This window comes from Pteronotus mesoamericanus, unplaced genomic scaffold (genome assembly GCF_021234165.1).
Source record: "Pteronotus mesoamericanus isolate MK-2021 breed Mesoamerican mustached bat unplaced genomic scaffold, CSHL_Meso_final contig_32, whole genome shotgun sequence".
Taxonomy (NCBI): Eukaryota; Metazoa; Chordata; class Mammalia; order Chiroptera; family Mormoopidae; genus Pteronotus; species Pteronotus mesoamericanus.
In genome coordinates this window covers 9,471,029-9,498,754 of record NW_026555134.1, presented here as the reverse complement: position 1 = coordinate 9,498,754, position 27,726 = coordinate 9,471,029, and the positions used below count along the sequence as shown (strand labels likewise).

General features: G+C 36.7%; 1 protein-coding gene across 1 annotated transcript in view; it reads right to left on the bottom strand.

The window, feature by feature from the left end:
* Positions 1-290: 290 nt before the first annotated feature.
* The window catches only part of GUCY1A1 (guanylate cyclase 1 soluble subunit alpha 1), a 49,746-nt gene continuing 22,310 nt past the window's right edge, over positions 291-27,726 (bottom strand). Inside the window, exons 2-9 of the mRNA XM_054575942.1 lie at positions 26,080-26,445; positions 20,068-20,129; positions 16,718-16,776; positions 14,705-15,414; positions 12,862-13,347; positions 9,850-9,993; positions 4,563-4,717; positions 291-547 (exon numbers count right to left, since the gene is read on the bottom strand). Of these exons, the coding sequence (XP_054431917.1) occupies positions 346-547; positions 4,563-4,717; positions 9,850-9,993; positions 12,862-13,347; positions 14,705-15,414; positions 16,718-16,776; positions 20,068-20,129; positions 26,080-26,334 (2,073 nt within the window). The 5' untranslated portion in view covers positions 26,335-26,445 and the 3' untranslated portion in view covers positions 291-345. The remainder of the gene's footprint in view (positions 548-4,562; positions 4,718-9,849; positions 9,994-12,861; positions 13,348-14,704; positions 15,415-16,717; positions 16,777-20,067; positions 20,130-26,079; positions 26,446-27,726) is intronic.

The window sequence follows — 27,726 nt, the reverse complement described above, 5'->3', positions numbered from 1 at the left end:
ACAGGACACAAGAATACAAATGACTCCATCACATTGTACAGGTGGTAACAATTACCTGATACATGTACAATGTGCTAAGTTTTGAGTACAGATTATAAGTGATTGTTATATAACAAAAATATCCCCCAAAATTTACTTCTCGTGGTTCCTCTTTTATTTCCACTGAAGAGCTGAAGTATTGAAGTGCATACATTTTTATCATGTTAAATGGAAGAGTAGATTGTGATTTAGCTCCCGAAATTTAAATACTGCTTTTTAACCATCTGCATCCTAAAGTGCTTTCAGAGATTACACACATGCTTGAAGGAGTCAATCCCCAAAGGCTAATATCAAGTTTATATTTTGTTAATCTATTCCTGATGCTTTGCCTAGAAAATTGGCATTGCCGCCTTCAACATTTTTCTTTTGGAACCATGGTTTAGAATTTGTTCCTTGTTGATAAGCTTCCAGAAAATGACAGATTCCAGGAATTTCACTGGGGAAATTTGGTGGAAGTTCCTCCCTTGATCGAGGGGTAAACACAAAACCAGGACAGTCTTTGAGTAATCTGAAAGATTAAAATAAAAATTTAACCATTAAAATTTAATACTGATATAGTGGTCTACTCAAAAAAAGACAACAGAACTGAATGAATATTTCTGAAATATCAATAAACCAGCAATTCTCACTATGATTGACAGAAAGCTCCTTATCATGTTAACAAATAGAAGAAGTATAATGGAAAATAAATTCATAGTAGTAGGGAAATAAAATCCAAAATAATCCAAATGTCTAATAAGAGCAAAAAAAAAAATAAAACCATAAATATAATGTTATAGAATAAGGCTTCCTAAATTGAAAGATTGAACATGTTAAAACATTGCCCATTTATTGATTCATTTTGTAAATATAACTGAGAAATAATCATGGGCAAAAAATTGTAAAGGAAAAGATCTACATAAGTTATATGTATATATCAACATATATAAACTTCTGATCTCTCAATAGAATTTTTACAAATTCAAGGTTAGTAAGACTAAAATGAGATTTAATTGCACATACTGATGCAAAATGTCCTATCTGGTATTTGCAGTTTTTTTCCTTCTTAAATTCATTTGTTCTACCTAATTTTTTAAAAATTTTGCTACTAACTACTTATCCATTATGCTAAACTCATTTTGAATTCTTGATCCTACTGATTAAGTTTCTGGCTCTGCTTGCCATTTACTTCCTTAGCTTTCTGTCAAAGGTAAACTTAATAAGCATCACTCTACTCTACTATTTAGGCGATGGATGAAATCATTTGATAGTTCTGGGATCTAAACCAACTTCTACAGAAAGCCACTCATCACATCTGCCTAACCAGACCATAGTCTTACTCACGCGTCTGCCATGTCATGTCTAAATGAAACAGAATGATGCTGCATTAGAATTTGGAACTGTGACACTCCTGTATACTGAAGAAACCAACTGGGTAGAAATCTAGGTTTCGAGAATGACAGTCCTGGAGTACATGAGAGTATTCTATGAACTAATTTCTATTAGTATCCCAATAATTTGCAAAATAATATGCAAAATAATAAAACTAATGAAAATGATGCTCCAGTCATGAATTAATAAATATTGAGGCCTGTTATTCAGAAGGTATAATATTTGTTAATATATAATGAAAAGCCCCAGCAGGGGAATCGCTGGATCAAAAGGCAGTTCCATTTTCAGCTTTCTGAGGAAATTCCACACTGCTTTCCATAGTGGCTGCACCAGTCTGCATTCCCACCAACAGTGGACTAGAGTTCCCTTTTCTCCACAGCCTCGCCAGCACCTGTTGTTTGTGGATCTGTTTATGATGGCCATTCTGACCGGTGTGAGGTGGTACCTCATGGTGGTTTTGATCTGCATTTCTCTAATGGCTAGTGATGCAGAGCATCCTTTCAAATGCCTCTGGGCCCTCTGTATACCCTGAGAACACCAAAACGCCAATACAAAAGAACCTATGCACCCCAATGTTCATAGCAGCACAATTTACAATAGCCAAGTGTTGGAAGCAACCTAAATGCCCATCAGTAGATGATTGGATCAAAAAATTATGGTACATATACACAATGGAATACTACGTAGCAGAAAGAAAAAAAGAAGTACTAAACTTCGCAACAGTATGGATGGAACTGGAGAGCATCATGCTAAGCGAAATAAGCCAGGGGGCGAAAGACAAATACCATATGATCTCACCTATAAGCGGAACCTAACCAACAATGCAAAGAAGCAAGGCAAATATGGCCAGCAACACTGAAAGGAAAAGAAATCAACAGAGACAAGAGGGAAGGGGGGGGGGCAGGGAAAGGGAAGGGAAGGGGAAAGTCAAGGAACATATAGCAAGGACTCATGGACAAAACCAAAGGGGAAGAGCTGAGGGAGGGAAGGTGGGAGGGGGCAAGGGAAAGGGGGGGGGGGAAGGCAGAGACAAATGTATTTAAAAAGTAAATAAATTAATAAAAAAAAAAAAATAATGTTCTTGAAGATAAAAATAAATAAATAAAAATAATAGTTTTTTCCCTAAAAAAAAAAAAAAAAAAAAAGAATTGCCTGGAAACAATCTCCCTCCATATGAGGTTATTACAGTGGAACATAAAAATTTATTGAATAAAAATCTTAATAATATGTCAAATAATCAGAATAATTCTTATTTATAGACAAGGCTCAGAGTAAAAGCAGTTAAATTCACTGCACAATAAGTTTCCTTAAATATTGGGTGGGTCAAAAAGTCCATTTAGTTTTTTCCATAAATAAAAGACACATTTTTCATTTTCATCAAAAAAAAAAAAAAAAAAAAAAAAAATATATAATGAAAAGCTACAGACTCCCAGACTGACTATTAGCTTCAAACTCTGGTAGATTTAGTTTTGAATAACAACGAAGATGTTAGTTTTGTAACTTTTTAAAATGGGGATAGTAGTACACCTCTTTAGGACAGTTGTGAAAATTAAATCAATTACATAAGACTAACTAAGCATCAATGAGATATCACATAATACCCATCAAAAGTGGTAACAATAAGTTCAATAATATCAGGCTTTAGGGAAGATAAACCTTCACACATCATTGGTGGAATAAAAATCAATAAAAGCAATTTGGACAGCTAACTGATCCTTAGTAAAGGTGAAACTGGATACACCTATGATCTGGGAATACCACATATAGGCATGTTATCTAAAAACATATGAATAAAAATATTTATCAAATCACTTTTATAATAATAAAAAAACTGGATACACTTTAATCATGGGTAGAAGATAGATTCTGGCTTATTCATACTCTAGAATACACCTTCAATATTATATAGTGGCATGCTTGTTCTGGCCTGTACAGGTTTGTGAGAGCAAACTGTTAAACATTCAGGAATTTTCCAAGACTTTGGTGGCCTGAAGCCTGGTGTGGTGGAAGTATTTACTCTATAGACATTAGTAAAGGCTAGAAATCAGGGATTCTCCTCTTCATTCCTCTAAACTGATTTACCAGCACACCCCTGCACTGGAGATAGTTTGAATGAATGAATTAGATTTATAAGAATTAGATGTACATTTCATCAAGAAAAATATCTCAGAAACATAATTTTGAGTGGGTACAAGGAAAGTCATTAAAGGATATGTACAGGTTCAGTGGAAATCTATTTTTCCCTGACTTAATTTTTTTATGTGAAGGAACTTAAATGAAGAGAGTTGTGCTCCTGGCTTCTTTCTGCCCATTTTCCTTCCTGGTAGACAGCAGCAACATATGTTATTGCTCTGCTCAGTTCCTTCCTGCCTCTCTCTTTGGAAGCCTGCCTGTCTCCAGCAAGTACATGTTCTCAGATGTTCCTATAAATCTTACGGGATATAGAGTCCAGCGTGCCAGGCAGAAAATGGGGATCTGGGGACCGTAGTATTTTATTTATTTTATAAAACAGGGATCTGAAACAAATGTGGCAAAGTGTTGACATCTATTAAATATTAGTATTGATTATATGGATATCATATTTTCTTTGATTTTTCTTCTGTATGTTTGGAATATTTAAAAATTATAAAATGTATAAATCTATAAGGATTTAATAAATTAGAATGCATAAAACTGTAGGTGATTGATAAATTTAAAACATATTTTTCTGTCCACATTAGCTCAAGATTTCTTATTAAATATGGTGATTATGGTCATAACCTTTATATCACTTGAATTTTTTAAATGTTTTGCTCAAGATCCCATATCTGGTAAGCCCTGTATTTGGAACTGGTAAGATATGTCTTCTGAAAACAAATACCAGGCTTTTAAGGAGACTTATAGATAAACACGAGAAGAGTGTCATAGAGTGAAAAATGTTCATCAAATGATCTTCAAATAAAGATAAAAATGTATAAGAAAAGCAGGTTGGAAAAATGAAACCATTTAAATGACAGCTGGTGGCAGTAAGATCCAAGGATGGTGGCAAGAGCCCCAGTGCAGATGTCCACGCAGGGTAGAGGTTTATCTTTCCTCCCTCTTGACCAGATATCATTTCTCTCAATATAACAGTAAACTAATAGATTTCAAGTGGGTAGTAGTGCAATCAGTACCTGTAAGTTGTTGGGCTGACATTGATTTTCCGTGGTACACTGCAGGATTCAAATTTGTTAGCCAAGGTGACGTTGTTTCCAAAAAGACAGTAACGGGGCATTTTAACTCCAACAACTCCAGCAAAGACCGATCCAGAATGCAGTCCAATTCGCATCTGAAAGCAAAGAAAAAAAAATACCACAGTGTTCCCGGTCATGGGTAAAGCACTTCCCACTTGTCAGTGTTGTTTGAATGCCCTGTCTAAATGAGGGTGCCAATCGCTCTCACCACATCAGTTCCTCTTTCCTCAAAACCTCAAGCCAACTTCCCGTGACTCCTCACAGTTGATTCAGAATGACCAGTGGAGAATCAGCCACACCTCTTAACTCTTCTCTATTTATGCACTTAGGTTTACTGTACAAAGCAGTCTTATTTCACCTCTCTCCAATATCTGAGGCAAATTTCTGCGCATATCTATCACAGTCAGCACAATGACTAGACAACGTGTCTATGGGCTGTTTATGAGAACCTGCTCTGTCTATGAAGTGAGAGAGACACAACTTCTGGACTACAGGAGTTGTTTCCCAAAGCACTGTCAGGAGGGGCAAAAGCAGCTAGCTCTCACTTATATATAAGTGTGTGGTTTTAGGAATATTGCTTTAAGAAAACTTTATGCCAAACACTACCCCATTATTCAAACGATTAACAGCTGGAGAAAGGGAATTTCAATATTTAAGCAAAACATAACAGAAGAAGCAGGAAGTTGCTACTGAGGCCCAGATTATAGTGACTATATGTATAAATACATATATGAATACATGTACTTGTATATATACACATATATAAATATATATTTATATAGTGACTACATATGTTCTATATTATTTATATAATATATAAATCATATATAACATTAATAATTATAATATTGTATACTATTATATATAATTTTTTTACATATATATTTTAGTTTAAAACATCTGGACCTGTGGAAAACCATCCTTCCCCCTTATCTAGTTATACAATGCAGTCTGGGATATGGTGGGGTAAAAGTTTAGAAATTCTGAAAGGTATCAATGATTTGGAGAGCTCTTGGAACAGAATATTTTAAACTGAGATCTTCTAGAAGATCTGAATATTTGATGACCTTACAGGATGCACAGTCTTAACGTTCTGTTATAACAAAGCAAGTTAAAATGGGGATATTTTAAATGACAGTCAAATGCTGTGTTTATTATTTTCAAGTTCCATGTTCAGCTGGCAATTTTAAAAAAATGTTTTATTAGATATGGGCATTTTAAACAAAGGCCAAGTACTCACTAACTTAGATAAAATTTAGAATTCATGAGACTCAAGTTGTGCCTTGTTTTATAGCTAATTTCTTTTTTTTCCCCAAGATTTTACTTATGTGTTTTTAGAGAGAGGGGAAGGGAAGGAGAAAAAGAGGGAGAGAAACATCTATGTGAGAGAAACACCAGTTCATTGTCTCTCATACACCCCAAACTGAGGACCTGGCCTGGAACCCAAGCATGTGCCCCAACTGGGAACTGAACCGTGATCTTTCAGACTGAAGGCCGGCACTCGATCCACAGAGCCACACAAGCGAAGACTATAGCTAAAATCTAATATTAGCTAGAAACTTTCCCAAATTATTTGCTTATAAATTGTCAAATCCTGAATTCTGCAAAATTTTCAAATAAAAGCTCTCTTATGAATCAGAAGATTTGCATTCTAAACCGAACTCTATTAAAACAGGCAGTCTGACTTTCTGTAAGTCTTGTTATTTCCCTCTATATCTTCATATGTAAAGTGAAGGATTGGCTTATTTTTAAAGTCCCTTGTTTGTCACAGTTTTATTCCCAGCAGCAAAATAGATGTTTATTACACTGGGTTTTCTCTTCTTTAAGGGAATATGGTTTTACATGTCCAAAAACTAAACAATATCAACAAACAAAAATTATAAGGAAAAAAACTATCTTTTGCCTGTATCAGCCACAAGTTGAGCACATTTAGATGGAGAAGCTTTTGTTCTCCTTGGGCATTCTTCTGATTAAACCAGTTTTTCTCTGTGCACTTAGTTATTCTAGCTTTCTATATGATAAATTTATCACAGCATTTTTATTTTTCTATCGCATAACTAATACATACATTCATTTGCCTTATACAAATCCAAGCAAAGCAGATAAAGCACGTGCCCTTTTGGCTGCGTCCATGCCACTTTCCCTCCTTTTTTTCTTTCTCTAACTTCTGAACCTCACCATCAACCCCAAACTTTTTTTCTCAGGGAATTTTCAAATTCAGGAACGAGAAAATGATCTGAACTTTAAGATGCACATCATGTCCTGAATTAATCTCTTTTCCCTTAAATAGATTTCTATGTAAAATAAGAAAAGACAAAGACAGAATTCTGTCTCCCAGTAAAAGCTTTGATGGAAACTTGCTGGTCTTCCATTTGGGGGCCACTCTTCACTTAGCCCTGTTCTCATCCCAGGCTCCCGGGAAGAGGGAAGCAGAGGTCCCAGAAGTTTGTTTCCCAGTTCACTTTCCACTCGCTGACTTTCACTGCTGCCTCCATCCTCTGGCCTCTGTCATCAGCCCCCTTCAGTTTTCTAAGCCTGAGTGGGTGCATGTTGGTGAAGACATTCATAAGAATCAATGAGTAGATGACTTGTACATATGACACATTGGGGAAAAAATAGAGTTTAAAAAAAGGAAATATTTTCTATTATTTTATTTTGATTCCATTCCATGAGGTAGCAAAGTAAAAGGTTCATTTAGTTTTTTTCCGTAACATGACTCTAGTAGTACTTGTCTTTAACATCACTGAAAACAATTTTGTTAGATTGTGTTGTGACAGCTGACATATCAGCAGGCATTTACAAAAAGACTTATCAAAATCAGTGAATTTTTGTGTAACCATTATAATATTGAAGGTGGGAAATAATATGCAATATTTTTGGCATATTGTGTTTTATTATTTCAAGAAGGGCAACTGAAACACACAAAAAAGGTTTGTATAGTGTATGGAGAAGGTGCTGTGACCGATCAAACACATCAAAAGTTGTTTGCACAGAGATTTTTCCCTGGATGACGCTCCAAGGTTGGGTAGATCAGTGAAAGTTCATAGAGACCAAATCGAGGCATTAATTGAGAACAATCAACATTATACCTGTGAGAGATAGCCAACAGACTCAAAATATCCAAATCAATAAAGTTATCAGTGAAACTTTAGAAAATGTTTCTTTTATTTTATGGAAAAAACTAAATGGACTATTTGGCCAACCTAATATTTATCTCTCTACTAAAAATACTCTTCATATCTGCCACTGTGATATTTCGTGCGTAGCTCCTAAGGCCATCCGATATTTCCTAGGACTGCAGGTTAGAACAAACAAAAAGGTCATAACAACTAAACTATCAATACCCAGGTAATTATCTTTGAAACTAGTTATAAGTAATTCATTCAACTGCAAAATTCTAAAAGTACATTTCTACAAATAATGAAAATCATGCCACTAATCCTCCTGGCTCAAACATATGCATATTAATTACAAAATCTATTTATATGGAAATCACTGATTTTATTATCTGGATATTTTAACCATTTAACTCTCATGCTCAGAGTTTCCTGAGAGAAAGAGAGAGAGAAATATATAATTCTTCTTTTAAAAAGAGTGAAGTTCCAGTAAATAAGTCTGAACAGGTCAGATGCTATGATGCTTTTAAAACAGTCACAAATAATTTCACATTCCCCCCACTGAGACCTGGGGTCTGTCTCCTCCCCTCTGGGCAGGCTTATGATTGCTTTGACCAACAGAATAGAATGGAAGTGTCTCAATGTGTCTCGTAAGGCTATGTCATAAAAGGCCATGCAACTTTCACCAATCTTATTTCCTGGGACATAAGCCACCATGTAAGAAGTGACTATCCTGAGGCTACGCCACATGTAAGCATGTGAATGAGAGTCCTAGGTGAGCCAAACTTTTCCACCATCTGCAGCCAAGGACCAGGCATGTAAGTGATGCAGGCACCTGGGAATGGGTGCTCCAGCTCCAAGCGGTACATCCAACTATTCCAAGTGCCCTCAACCATTGGAGTTTTCCCAGCTGAGGTACCAGAGGTAACAGAGGTAAGGTACCCATGCTAGGCCTCATCAAACATCTGATGCACAGAATCCACGCATAATAAAAGGTTTGTGTTTCTTCAGCACTAAATATATGAAAGTGTGTCACACCAGAATGTAGAACTGGGAGGACAGTCGACTTGTCAAACAGTTATGAAGACTTACATGTATGGTGTGTATTAACATTGAAGAGAACCAAGACTAGAATTCTAAATATTATAGTTATATTTTAATTTTTTTCTTTCTTCTTTATATACCTTATCACGTATCAGATAGGATTCTGTGTCATTTCAAAGGCCCATTTCTGGGTCATCAGCTGAGGTCTATCCTATAAAAATTAAGTGACAGATTGACTACCAGTGCCACAAATAAGGACAATCTGCTCATGTTCTATTTGTTAAACCAATGCCTAGCACATTAATTTTATTTTCTCATCTGCAATAAAATATTCTGGGATCTGACTCATCTAGACATTTTAAAATATTATGTGTCCTGGAAAATATTTGTGGGTTAAGAGTCAACATTCATTCTACTGTGATGTCCTCCCCTGCAGGTACTGGAAAATCAAAATTACATTTTCCAAACTCCCTGGTACTTTCTAGACGCATTAGGTTGGGTGAATCAAATACACCTGCTTGAGATTCGGAAGCCAGGATTTCTGCTGTGACTACACTCATTGTGAGGCTTACGAGCACATGCCTATCTAACCATGGAGGCCTTTGGGTTTCCTAAGGCATGCTTAGTGGAAAGCCCAGTTCCCAGCCACTCACTTTGTGAGGGTCATGATGCAGGATTTCCAGGTGGCTGACTCAAATGACAGTAGGTGCAGTTTTGTTCTGTGGCCAGCAGTAGAGACAGCAGCTTTCGGAACACAGCAGTTTCCTGACCCTGAATATAGTAGTAGAGATCTCCCTGATTAGGCCAGCTACCTGATCGAGGAAAAAGTAGTGATTTTGATTTCTGGCTGTAAGAGCCATTTTTTAAAAATTCAAGTCATAGATGGTTTCTTTGGTCCTTGCAATGATTCTCTAAACCTCTTAATACCATGTCATAAATTTCTTCCTGCTTAAACAAGTTAGAGAGTTTGCTCTCTGCAGCTAAACACTGACTGATATGCTATTCTTTTGATAACTAATTAATAAGCATTTACTTTCATTTCCCAGACAATATATGATCCACTTTACCTTGATAGGTTCTCCGTGGGGAGACATGACTTCATCAGAGAGCTCCATCATCTTCAGGGCCATCAGCGCTATCTGAACAGCATGGGTATCACTTTCTTTGTGTAACCCCCCGGCCACACAATAGGCATCGCCAATGGTCTCCACCTACATGTAACAAATTTTCCAAGCTCAGGAAGAATCACCATGTATAACATATAGCAGAAGTTAAGAATTATAGAGTAAAAATCTCAGTGTCCTCTATGATACTGGTTACAAAAAGCTACCAACTCATATAAAGCCACCAAACTGTAATAGTCGCATTTTCTTCTCCTCTAAATATTTATTGTAACTTATTAGATCATCTCATTCTTCTTATGCAAAGCTTCCAGTGTGGAGAAGTGGAGATGAGAAAAGAAATAAGATATGTAAACCTTTAGTAATTTCCCATTTAACTCAGAACAAATGCTGAAACCCTTAAAATACACCCAAAGTTCTTCTTGACCTGCCTTTCTGCTCATTCTTGACTTTACCTGTTAATTCTCCTTCTTGTCCACTTTGCTTCAATGCCACTGGTCTCTCCTGTTTTCCCTCAAACATACCAAACACGCTCCCACTTGCTAGTCCTTTGCCTGGAATAATATTCCTGCAGATCATCATGTGGTTTGTCCCTCACTTCCTTCAGCCCATGTGAGGTATCACTTTATGAGAAAGGCCACCCTCTATGAAATAGCAATCATACTTAACTTGCTTAATTTTTTTCCTCCAGAATATTACAGCACATAAAATACTATGAATTTCCTCATGTGTTTTATTGTCCTTCTTTTTCCCATGGAACGTAAGCTCTCTGAGTTTGTCTGTTTTATTAACTCCTATATCATCAGTGACTGGTATATTCACCAATGAATGAATCAGGTAGCAATGCCTCCCATAAGCTTTTTCTGAGCAGTGAATGCATAAAAAAAAGTGCTTAATAGAAAGGTTAACATATCACAGGTGCTCAGTAAATGTTACTCATTAGGGGAAGCAGTACCCTCACTCCTACCTGGAATTAGGTGCCTAATCTCAGTGCTATTGTAGCACCTTGTACAGACTTGAATGAAGTGGGGCCTTCATCATATCACATGGAAATCTAGCATTTGTCATCGCCACCCCCCAGCTCCCACTCACGTTCAGCTCTGCACAGGAATTGTGCCCACCCATGGTAGAAAACGCTGGGTAACCAGTAGATATTTGCTAAAACAATGAATAAATAAACACTAAAACAAAAAGACAACCTAATGATTGAAAGAGAGAAAATGGAATTAAATAAAGTCCTGGTATGATCATACCCCAGGATAAATAAACTGGACTGTTTATTTATTCACACATGGCTTGGAAGCCATGACACTTCTAGGTCAGCCTATGATTATATGTCTGTGTATCTTGAGTCTATACTATAGTGAAGACCCTTATTTATGGATGGCTATCTCCAGATATAAAAAATAACAAGTGGAGAGAAGGTGGACTGGTAAGGAAGGCGATTGACTAGCTTGGACTGCGGCTGGGTCAGTCAGGGAACTCTCAGGGTCAGGAGGCTAGATTCTAAATACTTGCTAGAAATAACCAAGTTTTTCCAACTTGAAGAAAAGGGCTGCTTCTGCTATCAATCAGAGCGGTTTGCAAAGAGCAGTAAGACTTGCTTCTCAGAATTCTAAGAAAGGAGACATTCTCAAGATAGAAACTGTCTACAAATAAATACAGTAAATTCCACAAGAGGCCATCAAGCTTAACCTAACCAAAGCCAATTATTTTATCTGTAATTATCTACGGACCTATTTTTGTCCCAAGGGATCATAGCTCCATCTGGAATTTCCTGTTAGAAATTTTAAAAAGGAAGTTTTTTCTTACTTCCAGCATCTAGATTTTTAAAAAGGGCTTTTATATTCCCATAAATAATTTATGTTTTCTCCTCTATCATCTCTCTATTTCATGTTGAGTTAAGCTCTGAAATTCCAGATTACGTGGCAAATTAAGAGATAATTCAAGATACACAAATGAGAAGCATGCTCTATTCTTAATGCTGGCATCTAAAACACTACAAAATACTTTAAATCAATAAAAAGCATTTTACTTCTATAAAACACCAGGCAGAACAAGAAATCTCTTCATTAGTTCTCTTATCTGAGAATAGTTGCAATGAAAAAGTAGCTTATTACAGGTTGGAGACAATCACTGTGTATCCCCAGTGCCTAGAATGATGCCTTCACATTCTGGGACTCAAATCCTGCTGCCTGATGAATGACAGATATTATTTGCCATAATATTTATAACAATCCTGTTCATAAAGATTATAGGACATGATGTATATCATTCATGCATATTAACCTTTGGGTGGATAATATTTTCTGTTTCAGAAATGAGAAAGGTTAACTTTCTCAGCTTACAAAACATGTCAGGTAGAGACAAAATTTGAAGACAGACCTCTCTTATTCAGGCATCTCTGCCCTAGGCCTCTGTTCAATGATACCTTAAGTAGGTAACTGGGATTTCTTCTCACTGGCCATAAAAAGTATCATGTTGACTCTATATTGAATTAACCTGTTTAAATACAATTTGTATAATCTTCATATTTCTTTACAGATACAAAGCGTACGTTTTTCCTGTACAAGCGATACTTTGAAATGTATCATACTTAATAACTCAGTTTCCATAGTGAAACCTAAGGTTCACTGACTTCTAAACTTCACCTGCTCATGGGTCTGACACCCCATCCTCCAGTCAGTCCATCACCCCACCATTCTGCGCCTCGCCTTGAGAAGGCAATGTGGTGGTCTTCTCATGTTAACATTATCTCTGCTTCTGAGCAGATTCAGAGCTCCTCTGGCTGGCAATCACCCCCATTATTAGTGCACAATGCTCACTCCCAGGACGTGGCTCCCTGGATGGCCCTGCTGAGACAGCCTCTCGTTTGCATTGTCACTCAGATCCTAGTTGCTGTGCTTTTTCCCAGTGACTTTTGCCTGGAGAATGGGCACTGCCCTGTTCCAGCCCTACCTTGTAGACATCCAGCTCTCCACACTGCTGGTCAAAGCGCGTGTAGAGCGCATTGAGCATGGTGATCACCTGCAGTGGCGAGCACTGGGAGCAGATGGCAGTGAACCCAACGATGTCTGAGAAGAGCATGGTGACGTTACTGAATTTCTTGGCTTGCACCACTTGCCCTTGCCATAGCTGCTGTGCCACCTCTGAGGGAAATATAGAGCATAGAAGATCAACTGTCTTCTTCTTCTCCTCCTCCAGGGCTTGGTGGGCTTGTTCAAGGGTAGCCTTTAGTTTTCCCAGTCTCTTCTTAAGGCCATCTTGAGCTCTGGCCTGTTCTCCTATCAAGACCACATCCCTTAGTGCGTTGTGAATCGGGATGTCTGAGAGGTAGAGCCCTCGTCCTGTAAAATCTTCTAATCTGTCCACACAGGGTGACCCCAAGAACAAGATCGCACTGGATTCAATAATGTATATCATTTGGCCTTTGAGGTCCATAACCTGTGAAGCAAAGGAGAACCAGTTCTTAGTTTACTCAAGTTCTCAACACCTTTTTTGAAACAAAAGGAGAGGAAGTAGATACAGTGGTAATGCCTTTGTATTAAACTTGTTTTTCTACCTGCTGACCAAGAACAGTATGCATTCTTATAGTTCCAACTTACTGTTAGTTCTAAAATGAATGCAGACATTTGAAGAGTATACTGTACATATAAACCATAATTTTCAATAAACAGTACAAATAATTCTATCTTCAAAGCATTCTCAGTAAGTGGCATGCTGCTGCTTTTGTTACTACACTCTTTTGATAGTAGCAGCCAGGAGCAGAAGGGAGCCTTGGGAGAGGTGAGGCTTAAAGTGACCATCCTAGATCACACAATTTACTTGGATGAGCGTGGACAACTATGTATATGTGTGTCCATGGCAGAAAAGAGTCAGAAGCAACTCAAATGTCCTTCAGTAGTGGATGATTAAATAGAGGACAACCTTACAATGAGGTACTTTTACTACACAGCCTTTGAAAAGTGAAACAGACCTATATCTAATAACATGGAAGGATGCCCAAAATATTTTGTTTAGTGATAAAATGGAAGTTATAAATAGTGTTTTTTTGTTTTAAACAAAAAATATATGTAACTAATGTTTTTGATTTTTTTTTACTACAATTACCAATTTTTTAAACACTTGGCTATAAGAGTTTTATGATAAAAAGTAATAAAGCTGTTTTCATTTTTGGGAATGGTATATCTGCTGGTGTGAATGCATGACTAAAATTTACATGCATCCTAAACCTTTCTGTTAGCTTTGCTATACTATCAACTACGGTTTAGCAAACTTTGTATCCCAGGAGTAATAATTACCAAAGTTCTCTACCATGAGATGACAGAACATTCCTTCCCCACATCCTCTAACAATTAAACATGTCATTTATTTCTTCCATGTTTATTACATATTTAATTAAAAATCCATTTAGTAGGGTCCTAAAAGAAAAAAAGTAGTTTTTGTTTGTTAAGAAAAATACCTCTTATTCCAAATTGAGTCAGTCGCTTGATGATTGAAAACATATTTTATGTAAATATTTTCATAATTTAGTTATAAAATACTTCATAAAGATTTTAAAAGGTAGACTGCATTCAGTGAATATTTGTGAAGTAAGGGTCCAACAAAGAAGAAATACATGCAGAAAGAGTCTGGTTTTAAATTTATTCTTGCCTTAAAAGTATTTTATAATTGTTTTAAATATTAATGTTTTATCAAAACATTTGAAGTGGTGCATGTGTATTTGTGCCTTTTTTTGTTTCTGGTCCTTAAATATGAAATAACTGACCTCATATTCAAATTACCCTTATGTTTTTCTTACCCTTGACGACTTCTTCACGGAGTTGTCCCACCTCCTCACTCGGACCACAAACTGCATATTCAACATAGTCAAGATTCCGCTAAACGTTTGGTTGACTTTTGGAGTCAGAATTTCAAAGTACTCTTCAAAATGAGGCTTTCCTTGGAAGTCCCTCCTGTTCATCAGCCTCCTGATACCATTGCCAAATTGCAGAATTGTCATATCTCGGTCAAACATGAAATGGAATGGAAATGTCTTACAGAAGAGAGAAGCAGGGATGACCAGTGAGGACTGGGGTTTGCCTGGGGACAGGGACGGTTTGGTGCTTTTGACATGAACTGAGTATAACAAATAGGGCTGATTCACAAACTCGCTGATGTCATCATGGACACAGGAAGGCATTAATGACACTGTCACCTCGGTTTCGTACAAGATGTGAGCCGCTGCCTTAATGATGCCGGGCAGAATCAGGGATGTGGTCCTCTTGGGGAAGAAATAGTAAACGTTTAAAAAGTCATGATCTTTGTCCAGACAGAGAATGGATGCATCCTCCAGCCTGCCCTTCTTTTCTGCTTCTTGGCAGTGGCTGCTCTGTTTCAGAAGGGTGCTGAAGCTATTTAAAAAATCTTTGAGGGTTCCTCCAACCACACCCAGGATGTGTTCATCTTCCTCATAACATATTTTGAAAAGTTCTTCACCGAGAGATTCTTTGATGACCTCCACAGGAATTCCTGAAAGCATATATTTACATTTTCTGCCACGGCTGTGCTGTTACTACTATTTTAAACATTGTTTTATTTGATGATTTAGTTCCCTTTATATCTGGTAATAAGAGTTCCAATCCAAATTAACCATCTATATTTAAATTATCTATGCAGATTAGTTACTAAAATTCTGATAACTCTGAATAAAACTCCCAAATCATTTATTTGAAAAAAGAATGATCAACTGAGTATAATATATAATTTTATATCCCTAAATTTAGCTATAAAAGAGCAGATGGAATGGCAAGGTCAGGTCCCTTTCAGAAAAACTCTCCCACCTTGGTAACAACAAAACCAGTCCATCTTGGTGAGAGGGTACTGTCCTTTTGCAGGGCCACCAGGAGAATAAGGTTCAGACACAGGTATTAATTTGAAATCACTGGTCATGACACTCAATTTTGTCGCTTTTCTTTGGAGATAATATAAGGCAATTTTTTTCTGAGTATAATAGCATTCTTGTTGGTTAATGTTACTCTAGTGAATATGTGTTTGGAATATATTTCTTTCTACAACTTCTCCTTCACCTCCTTTATTCTTTAAACTCAGTGTACCATCTATTTTTTTTTATTTAATCTGGAACTGAGGAAAAACAATACTGCCCTTTTCATAACACTCTTGTAATATATAAGGAAGATGTTTAGGATAGTACCTGGCTTCTAAGATGCGTTAAATATAAATAGGCATCATCACCATTACTATTATTACAGTCTTAATATCTTATACTTTTAGAATAATTTAACTTGTTGTGCTATGTGCCCAAACTGTGAAAAGGACAGTAAAACAAATTTACTCATCAACTTGTTTCTTTAAACTAATTATTAACATGAAAACACCATTAATCCCCTTTCCCATGATTGTTTTGAACCTTAATTTTTTTTTTTTTTAGTTTACTTTGCTGAGTAGTATTTTTCATGCACTAACCAGGAACACTTAGTTAACTTCAAGACCAAAGCTGTAAATTTGTATGAGTCTGATTTCCATGCAGTCTTATCTAATTCTCACCAAATAAACATTGAAAGAAGAGGAAATGTTTTAGGTCAAATAAAAACATACAGTATTGAAAAGACTTATTCTTTATGCTAACACAATATATAACATTGAATACTTCACACTGGAACTCACCAGCGAACACAAATAAATATTTTAGGAGAAAATATTAGTTCTACAAGTAAATATTTTTTACTAATAGAAAATATTAGTTTACTGGTAAAATATTAGTTCTAAAATTATAATTATTTCCTAATCACATATACTTAAACAATTCCATTACCTGCTGTAAGTGCTTGGTCTGCAATTATTTTTTCAAAGTCTTCTCTTTCCACAGATTTTCTGAAATTATTTCAATATCTTCAATTATAAACTGACAAATGAATGCTAAAACTTCATATTATAACAGGAAAATTATGACAAATAATAGTTTAAATTACATTTTCTATAGAGGCAAGTCTTGACTATCAAGTTTACAGGGAAGGAGCAATGATATGTACAACCCAAAGTGATGTTAGAAAACCCCTAAATATAACTGATACAGAATGTCCCATAAAAAATGTTCCATCATTTTTTATGAAATACTTACTTTTTATCTGAACTCTACTTAGACTAATGCTATAGAAGTCTACACTAGCAGGGAATCAGGAATATGAAATGGCCCCCAAGGAGATGATGATAAAGCTCCACAGAGTTTTTCTGAAAACCAGATCAAGAAGAAAAACCTACCAACTGATGAATTTCACTTTTAAGTACCCTTATTTTTTCCTAAAGCAAATACACTGTAAATCCTTTATATTTAATTCTCAGACATCTTTACATTAAATTTTATCCTTGATCTTGTATAAAATTGAGCAACTAAAGAAATCTCTTCTTTATTCAATCACTACACTAGTTTCTATAGCATAGAAGTTGATAATATAATGGCATACATTCTGATTGATAGAAGGTTCTGGTAACTGCAGCTAGACAACCTGCTGATTTATGTCTACTGAACCTTTTGTTGATGATTCCTGATAGTGATGACCAATGATGGGCAAATTTGCCAAACTATGGAAGCATAGTAAAGGACACCCAAGTTCTGTTTGTGGTGCAGTTTGCCATTACACAAGCCAAGTTTACAAACAGGCATAAATTATAATTTTAATAGGTTTCAAGGAGCATGATACATATAGAGCAGCATCAAAAGGAAATATTTTCAAGAAGGAAAATTGCTCATTCCACCACTCTATCACATAAAAGTATATTGCTTATAATTATTTAAAATACCAGGCAGAAATATTTTCTCATTTAAATGGGTTGAGGAGCACTAAATGGTATTATGTAGTCTGACTTTAGAGACCCCCAAACACCCTGACATATAGTACTTCTCCATAATGTTGCACAACATCTTTATATTCTATTGCGTGCTCACCACCCAAAGCCTACTCTTTCATCACTGAACCCCTTGATATATGTTATTTTATATTAATCGGTCTTTAGATTTACTTCTTCTTTTTGTCATTTAAGTAACTTCTATTTTTTCAAAGGAATGAGAACAACTCTCTCAGAGAATTATAATTCTGCCAATTCCCAGCACCCATGGCATGATGTATGAGTGCAGTGAGTTAAATAGCGCACAGTGCAATTCAACATAAGTTCCCCATCTTTATCTTCAAGAAAGGAGGTGTCAGCTTGTATATGCACCTGCAAATGTGCACACACACACACACACACACACACACACACACACACACACACACACACCCCAGCCATGAGTTCATACACATGGTGATAAGAACAAAAGGTCTTCGAAAAAGAAACAAAACAAAAGCTCTACTTGCAACCAACCCAGGGAGATACCAGAATAGTTCTATTTAAACTCATTCACTTAAAGAATAGATGGTGGTGAGAAGGGAATTCCAGTCTTCCATTTAGGGACAATGTATTATTTAACATGTTGTTTTTCTTTTCAAGTTATATAGATAACAGGCAGTTTGCAAAAAGAAGTGAGGTGTGTTGCAGTTGGCAAAATAAGAACAGTAGAAATGGCAGTTTCTCTGCCAAAAAGATGAGGAAGAACCCAGGAACAAAGAGCATATCCAAGAATTTAAGAAGGCAAAGAAGAGAAGAGCCATTTGGAATATCAACAGGCACTCTGATGAGAAAAAAAAGGGCCCTCATCTTATTTCAACAACTGAATAATTACCACTAGGACGATTTAAAAGTATGATCAGCTCTGTAAAAGCCAGGGAAATGGTTAAAAATTTTTCAAGATTTCCAAATAAAATATTTTTTTGAGTTTTTAGATTTTTAAAAGAGATTCACTGCTGGGAACACATCCTAATGGAACGTCTGTATTCATCCAGCTTTAAGAACGTTGCAGAACACAAAGCCCTGAGAATAAATTTTGTGTAAAGTGGCTGCCAAGGATTTCAGCAGGCGGACACAGTAGCGCAGCTACACTGACTTAGGGCTATCTTATCGGCTTGACTGAGAAGGAAGGTCAGAGGTGTTCTGCAATGCTTTGCATATCGCTCATGCAAACAAAGCTCCTGTCAGACAGGGGGATTCACACTCTCTCCTCCTGGACCCGTCTGTCTGTGACCCCTTCTTGGCAGCCTGCTGCCTGCAGCCTGGGACCAGTTAGTCAGCTGGGAAAATTACATGCAGATAATCCACAAAACAGATTATTCACTCATGAATAGCAGGGAGATGAACGAATTTATAAAATATTTCTGACAATGGTACTGGTTTGCAAAACTTCCATTGTTCAATTCTGTTAATTTGAACTCAAGTCTTTGTTCTACCACTTGCAGATTAAATAATCCTTGGGATTGCAGGGAATCAAAAACAAGGCCAAATCAAGTTATCTACTAGCAGCAACTCTGCCAAGAGGTATTTGAAAATCTGATAATAGAAATCAGATTTATTAAAAAAATCAGCCTCTGCAAAAAGCCAGCTTAATGAAAATTTCAAAGACTCGGTATAAGAAAAAAAGTGTAAATAGAACTAGTATTCGCTCAGTGCACAGCAGTATAACCAAACTGTATGCAAAGGTACTGAAATACTTCCCTAAGGATTAATAACTGCTGCCCCAAGCCCCCCGAGTCACCCCCCACCCCCTCCCGCTGCCCATCCTCTTCCATTTCATCTCCTCCTGACATAGCACCTGGAAGTCTAACCTCGGGGGGAGGACAGAAGTCGGGTAGAGGGCACCTTGGAGCTTGCTGCAACCTTTTAGCAGGATTCTCCAGGCCAGGAGTGTGCCCTGAGTTTCTGGTATCCAGGCCTTACCTGTCAAGCATTTTAGAAATTTCCTCTTAGTAAGAAAGATGCCTGTGAGAGCTTGTTAAAAGCAGCAGAATACGGCCATTTGGTTAAAATCACAGGCTCTGAAACACCCAAGCTGGAAACTCAGGTCTGCCTTTTCCTAAACTCCTATCCAGTTCTAAACATCTTACATAAACTTGAGCTTAGTGATACATAAAATGTGAAAAGTAAATGCACTTACTTCCAGATTAGTGGCAGCTAAAATACCTAGTCCAGAGTGGGCATTTGAAATATGTTAATACTTTCAGCAAGTGTTGGTTATAAATGGTGGTATCGGTGAGGGTAATAAGAAGTTCATACAACTAAAGTGGTTCAATTTACCTGATTTCTTTCATTTTGTGTTTTGCCAGTGTTCTCTGAAGTGCAAGTTTCAGACGCTCAAACTGAAAATTGAAAAGAAAAGTTGTAAACATTCTCTTAAATAATGATATACTTGAAGATATATATTTTAAACATTCATCTTGAAAGTTTCTTGTGTAGAAGCAGACATGTTATTATGATACTGAGAAGTGTTGCTAATTTCCACTTTGGAAAGTGGGACTGATTTTCCATGGGTTTTTCAAACTTGAGAAGAGACAACGGGCTCACACTGTTTGAGACTGGATGCGGGCTGCAGACCACAGGCTTTGCCCTTGGTGGGTTATCTCACTGACAGCTACAGAACAAGTCAGGTGAGTTGGAATCCAAATAGAAAACTCCAGTTTGGTAATGTCAGGTCTTCCATGAAGGAATCCTGCACATCATTTCCTGAGGTTCAAGAGACCCCCTTTGATGTATTGCCAATACCTCAATGTCAGCATGGCTCAAGCCAAGCCAGTCCCTGTTCCACTCACAGATTCTATACCAGACACGCCAGTGACTCTCTGCCCTTAACTCCAAATGCAAATTTATGTTTCATGTATCATTTACATCTCCTGGTCTAGAAAACTCTGGTACTATCTCTGTCTTCTCCCCTTGTTTATGTATCCCTTAAAACTGAACTGTCACCAAGGTGGCCCGATCATTGATTTGAAATAAATCTTGGATTTTCCCTGTTTTGTACCAATTTCTTTTCTTTGAATGAATAATCTTCACCAAACTCTTACAGTTTTATTCTTTTATGGATTTCATGAATTTTCCTATACTGCAGGATATTGCATATAAACCTCCATATTTTAAATATTTGTTGACTATCTATTAATCTTGCTTAGCTGCTTGTTGCCCTAGTTAATACGGAGAAGGAGACCATTGGTAAGCAGTGCTGCCAATTCTTTTGCATTTCACATAAAAATTCTATGTATCTGCATGGGAATATATAACTGCTGATTCTTTCTGTAGTTTACTCAGAGAAAAGTGAAGAATTTTCTGGCTATGCTCCAAGTTGGGAAATTCCTTTCTCCTTAAGAACTATTTATAGCTCTCCGAGTTTCCACTGGTCAAGTGAGGCAGGGAGTAGAGTTCAGCAAAACTGGCCACGCTTCTGTTTTAAGAAATTAAGTTAATAAGTTACAAAAAGGACTTTCCATTTTAATGTGTATTATAGAGCTTAGGAAAGAAATTCGAACTTTATTGAAAAAAAAATATGAGGGCTGAAAAAATAAAAGAAAACAAATTTACAATGTAGAACAACTTCTTGGACTGCTCTGATAAGGAGAGGGAGGATACGGCTGCCTCCGGATGAAAGAAGGGCCGGCAGGCAAATTATCCCAGGGGAGCATTCGAAGCAAGGCCCTGGGGACCTATATAATGGCAGAGGGTAGGATGCCTGGCAGGTGGGGAACATGTTCAGAAGGGAAAACATGGGCTTGTTTCTCTGTGGTCTTTTATATCAAGGAAGGAGAGACATTACACAGAAGACTCTAAATGAGGTAGATTAGCCAGGATGCTTGGAAAACTTCAATTCCTCGAGGGTCTTTTACTTTGTTGAAAGTTACTCTCACATTCCTAACACCAGCACACTCAGGTGGATTAAAACTCATGAAAGCATGGGTTGCTGTGAGTTCTTTCTTTCTGTAAAATATTTACAGATGGGCAAAGGGCTCACCAATAAAATGAAGGTCATTGCTTTTGTGCATGTGCTCTCACTTTTGTTCCATGCATTTGCTGCCTGCCCTTTATTCTTTCTCCTCCACTAGATTTAGAATAAAAAGAATAAAAAGAATTATTATTCTTTTCTCCTCCACTAGAGTAGAATCTCCAAAAGAGCAGGGAATACCCATTTTGTTCACCACTGTATGTCCAGCACCTAGGATAGTATATGACCATTGGAGATGCTCAATACATATTGATGGAATGAATGAATGAATGAATGAATGACATTCCCCCAGCAGTGACTCAAAGTCATGAAGGCTTAATCTATACAATTATATCAGTGAAGCAACAGAACCAAGTACAGAGGTGTTATTCTTTCAGTTTGCTTACAAATAAATTTAGATTGTGTCCAATTTAAATAATTTGAATTATAATTGCTTATATATGAATTGTTGCTCTGACCAGAAGCTGGACAATGAAAAAAGAAAAGCCATCCAACTCTGCCACCAATGGTTTCTTTTCCTTATTATGCTGAACACCTCAGGTTAGTGCAAAATAATGTTGAATGTAAACTGTCATTGAAAAAAATGAAATAAAAAATAATGTTTTTATTCTTCCTCCCAAATGCTACTGGAGACATTAAACCGTCATAACTCATTAGACTGTCACACCTTCTACCCATTCCAGTCAAGATCTTTCTTGGCCTTTCATTTCCTTCCCACTCTCACTGGGAACTTCTTTTTCTAGTCCTTTCCATGTAATGTAAACGCTGTCGTTCCATGAGGGAAGAGAAATGGTCCCTCTTTCCATTGCTGGGCTTGGTTAAACACACGTGTTCCTGACTTTCCATTTGAATCAAAACTTCATTCGCTAAAGACAAAGGTGCTCAAGTCCTAGCAAAGCTTTAGTAGCACACTCTAGTGATATTACGAGTTAACAGACTTTTGTAGTTATGTTCATAATACACCATTTCTTCTCTGGAGAACTATTATAAGTTCAAAGAAACCCAACCCACAAGGTTTTTTTTGGCAGAATGTTTATTTGTAAAGGTTGCTGGTGCGTAGTTTCCTGCCTTGGTGCTGTAGCTCCTGTACTATATCCTGGTCATAGATGCTGGATGACACAAGTCCACAGTGTCATAGGCAGGACTCAACTTTAAGTGAGACCTGTCACACACAGCCAACCGCAGGGCCTTGTGACATACAATCAGCTGCTACAAGACTCTAGGCAGGTTAGTCAGATACTACACATCCTAACGATTCTATACATTGATTTTTAGTTTAGTATGGTATTTTAGGACTACCTCTAATATTTCCTTCAAAATTAATTCCTTATAATCCAATGTATACAAATATGCAGTAGTCTTTTGCAGATTTTGACTTGTCCAGCACTCAAACTCCCTTTTACTTGGGAAAGCCTCTATTTTGAGTTTTGGGAAAATGGGCTCTGCTTATGTCCACAACCCTTAGGCCCTGAGGTATTGTGGACCATGGAATTTCTGATTCACAGAGGGAGTGCCTGTCCCCAAAAGTAAATCAAGCGTTGCTCTCAAGTTTGTTCCTCTTTACTTAACAATTATTTTTGATTTGATAAAGGATAGATATGTATTCATTGTTAAAACAAGTACATCCCTTACAAATACACTGTATGTTAATACTTCTGGTCTAACTGTCATTTGATGTATTATTGTTGTGAAGACTGACTGGAGAAAATTTCTTTGGTATGGTTTAACTATGATTTTCAACTTTTCTATAGTTTTTAATGATTTTCTAAACCAAAGATATTTTAATGCATAAAGATAGATTATAATTCTGTTTCTGTTTTCTTCTTGCAACCCAAGGTATTGAAACACATTTAGAAACTTTATGATTCTCCTTATATCTACTTAGTCTCATGAGATTTTTGATTCAGGGTAATATCATCTATATAAGCATATTTGATTCAATTGATTCAATTGATTAAGTGGGTTCTAATGTTTTACAACTGTGTCTAATACTACACTGCAAGCTTGTAAACACACTACGCCTGAAGAGCATACAGAATTTTGGGGGTGCAACAGTCATGAAAAATGAGCAGACAATATTATAATAGAAAGAGCAATAAATTATGAATGAGATACATAGACCTTTCCATCTCTCCAGTTATCTCTTTTACTGAAAGCAAGTGCCCTAACTTTCTGTGCCTTGATTTCTTCAAACAGAAGTGAAAAATTTGAACTAGGTGATCAATAAGGTCTTTCTAAGCCCTACTATTCCACTAATTTAGAATAACATTTCCTACTTTAAATTTCCCAAGGATAATAAATTTTAATATTTGTCCCCCATAAAAACATGACTTGGGAAGTCAAATCTGATTATGTAAAATAAAAAAATATGATGCTGTCAAATGGCTTTTGAATGTCTTTCTTTGAATTATTGACAGAACTGAAACTAAACAGTATAATAAGAATTAAATGTCTACTTAAAAAATTTAAAAAGTGCTATTTAATTGAGGATATGCAGATGTTTGCACAGTTGATGAAATGATCTAGATTATTATTACACAGTCTAAATGTATCCAACATGAGGACATTTTCTGTCATAAGTAAAATGGCATTAGTTGTCAGAGAGTTCTAGTCAACGATGCCAACTATACCCCTTCTGTCTCTTAGAATTCTTCATTGATCTTAGTCAAAAGGCCAAGAAGCAGTGCCCGTTAGAATTCTTATAACCTTGCCTTCACCATCTGCTACATGACAGTATAGTCAACTCTCAAGGATTATTCTTATGAGTTCACAAACAACACAGATTAATCTAAACAAGAACAAAGGAAAAAGTAAAATATTTATCTTGGTATTTGGAATGTTTTAACATGTGTATGGCTTCTACTTTAGGATCTCAAAATCTATCAAACAAAGCGATTAAGCCAACACAATAATGACAAGACTTAGGAGCAGTACGGAGGCTTTCTGGCTTCTCCGTCATCACCATCTGTTCCTCTGTGGGCACAGCACTCTGTCCTTGGAAATGAGTGGCCCAAACACTTCCCAGACTGTGATGCCAACCAACTCCCTGCCACGGGCTACATCCCTCACCCCAGACACTGGCTGTCTAGTGGCTAGCATAGGGTGAGAATAATTAAATAGTTCTATTTCAAAGGTTACTAACCAAAGTACTCTTGTGATAATATTATATTTGAAATAAGTTCCCTCAACTTTCTGCTAATTCTAATTTATCCATGTTTCAAGCATCTATTCAAATCTCTTCTTTCTCAGTCACTTGAGCCCATATTGTTTGACAGCAGTAATTGTTCTACCCTTCAAAAACTATGTGAGTTTGGTCAAGTTACTTAACTCCCCTAGTCCTTGGAAGGGAAACAAAATTACCTCTGAAGTTCCTTTGAGTCCTAAAAGTCAGCAAGTCTGTGGTTCTTTAGTGCTTTGGTGTTGAATCAGTTAAAAATTACCCGTGGATTATGATAACTGGAGTCTAATTATATCAATGTCCAATCTCATTGGTTAAGTGAATTTCTATAAAATAGAACATTGATAGAGGGAGGAAGACATCCTGAACACATTCAGCTGCCGTTCTCTTTAGCCCTGCAGGGGGAGAGGAGCACTCTATATGTCCTTTCTATTCCGAAGGTATTTGACCTAAGAAGGTGTTCCATTTCTCAAAATGGCATTAGGCTACACAGCTCACAAAGCTATTTCTAGAAGTGTCTAAACTAACAACACAGATATTGGTGATCACAGGCCCATGACTTTGACTCAAAAGAGCAGGTCAAGCTTCTACTGGCTTGAGCAGAGATTTCAGACTCAGAACCAGCAGGACAAGGGGAGATCGTCCCACCTCAACAAATTGTCAGGTGATACGTGATGCTCTTTGGAGTTGGAAGAAGAGAATATGGCAGAAAGCCAGTTATTCTTCAGGGAACTTAATTTTAAAATAGTAGGTAATAACTAGTAGGCATCTGTGGTATGGCAAGAGGTATGGCTCACTTCACTTCATGATCATTAAAACTCTAGAACATAGAGACTTTTATTGTTTCCATTTTACAGATAAAAAAAGCTGATGCTTAGGGTCAAAGCAGCTGCTCAAAGCTATAAAGCTTGCCAGAGTGCATGATCCTTTCAAAGAGAATTCAGGATGTTAAACATTTTAAGATAAACACAATTTAAGAATATGATTGCTTTAAAAGAATGTTTTTGTGTTTCCAGGAAATACGCTACATTTATCATAGTCTTGAAAGTGAGAAAGCAAGTGTTTATATTTTCCTTAGAAAAACATTTTTTTTTTTACAGTTTTCAACGTATCAGTAAAACCTGAAAGGGCAAGCACTCACCTCTGGGAAAATCAGTTTGCAAATGCTCTCAGCCAAAGTGTGAAGATAGACTCGGCTCCTACTGGTCTTTCTTTTAGGAAGACTTTCTTGTGCATTCTTCTCAGGAAAGTCCTGACAGATGGGTGGAGTGGCTTTGCAGCTCTCTGAGCTTCCTGCTCCCTCTTCTGCTGGCTCTTTAGGAACCTGCCCCGGTGCCAGTAAGGAGAAAGGACACTCCCCTGTGATCTTGAGATCCTTCAGCTTCGTACAGAACATGATGTTGGTGGCCTCTCCCTGCTGTGGACCTTGTTCTGGTGAGCTAGTCTTCTTATGTGGGATGACAAATAGAAGCCACAATCAGATCAAGGACACTGGTGACTGGGGTGTCTATGGACAGTAGAAAGTCAGAACAGAAAGAGAGTGACTTGAAACACTTACGAAAACAGAAAAAGACATGTGTGCAAAAGCAAAAACCATGGAGTCATATTGCATTTTGCAGTAAAAAAAAAATTCTGGTGGAAATGTCAATTACAAAATGGATAGAACATTAGGTAAAGATCTCTAATATGTGTGCATTTTAGTATACTAGTAAAATACTTGTTTTAAACATTTGAATATTTTTCAAATGGAATATAAACTTCTCTGAAGTGTCCTTATTAGCACAAACTACTGATGTCCATTTTTATAACCCATTTGTTCTACTTTGATTTCACATGGGTGCAACACTATGGTTTTAAGACAGAAACTAAGTTGAAATGTATGTTTTATTAGGGCTAATACCCCTACATTCTCATTATGCTATCATTTCTAATAAATCAGAAGAGCATAAGCCAATGTCTCCCAATTACACCCCCAAATATTTATATGTTTGATGGCTAAGTACATGTTTTCAAACTGAAACACTGATTATATGTTTTCAGGTATGAAACACTGTCTGGTTGTGAGTTCAACTTATCAACAATGCTAATGATCTTGACTAACTAGGTTCACTGACTATTTCCATTCTTCGAAAATCAGACACAAGAGAGTGAAAATAACCTATATTCACTTACCCCTACCATGTGCCTGGGAACTCTGTTCTTACATTTAAGTCTCATAGGAATCATTGAATCATCACAGCAACCATATGACACAGGTGTCATTACTTCTAATGAGCCAGAGCTCGAAAGTTTAGGTTATTTACTTTCACTTGAAATGCTAGCTAGAGAGTGATAGAGCTAGAGTTCAAATGCAGGTCCGTCTCACTCCACAGTCCATGCATTTTCCATTAACCCAAACTCATATTGCAAAGTTATACTAATTTCTGAATAATCTGACTTCATTTATAAAAATGAGTATTAGTTTACTTAAAGATATGGCTTAGAATTTTATATTAAAAACAAACAAGAACATAATTCTCCTACTCATTGGTGGTAATTTGAATCATCCAGGGTAGAGCTTTAAATTTCGGTCTTTAGAACTAGCGTTCACTTAATTTTTTTCTTTCCTCTGCCTAAAAGCTCTTAATATGTATAAACAATGGTTTGTAAATTGTCACACATAGGTTATCTAATACATTTAGAGCAATGGACAATTGACTTTCTGAACTGATACAAATAACAAATCCAAATTCAACATCTGACAGCCTTTGAGGTCATGGGATATTAAGTATGAGTGCAGATTAGGATG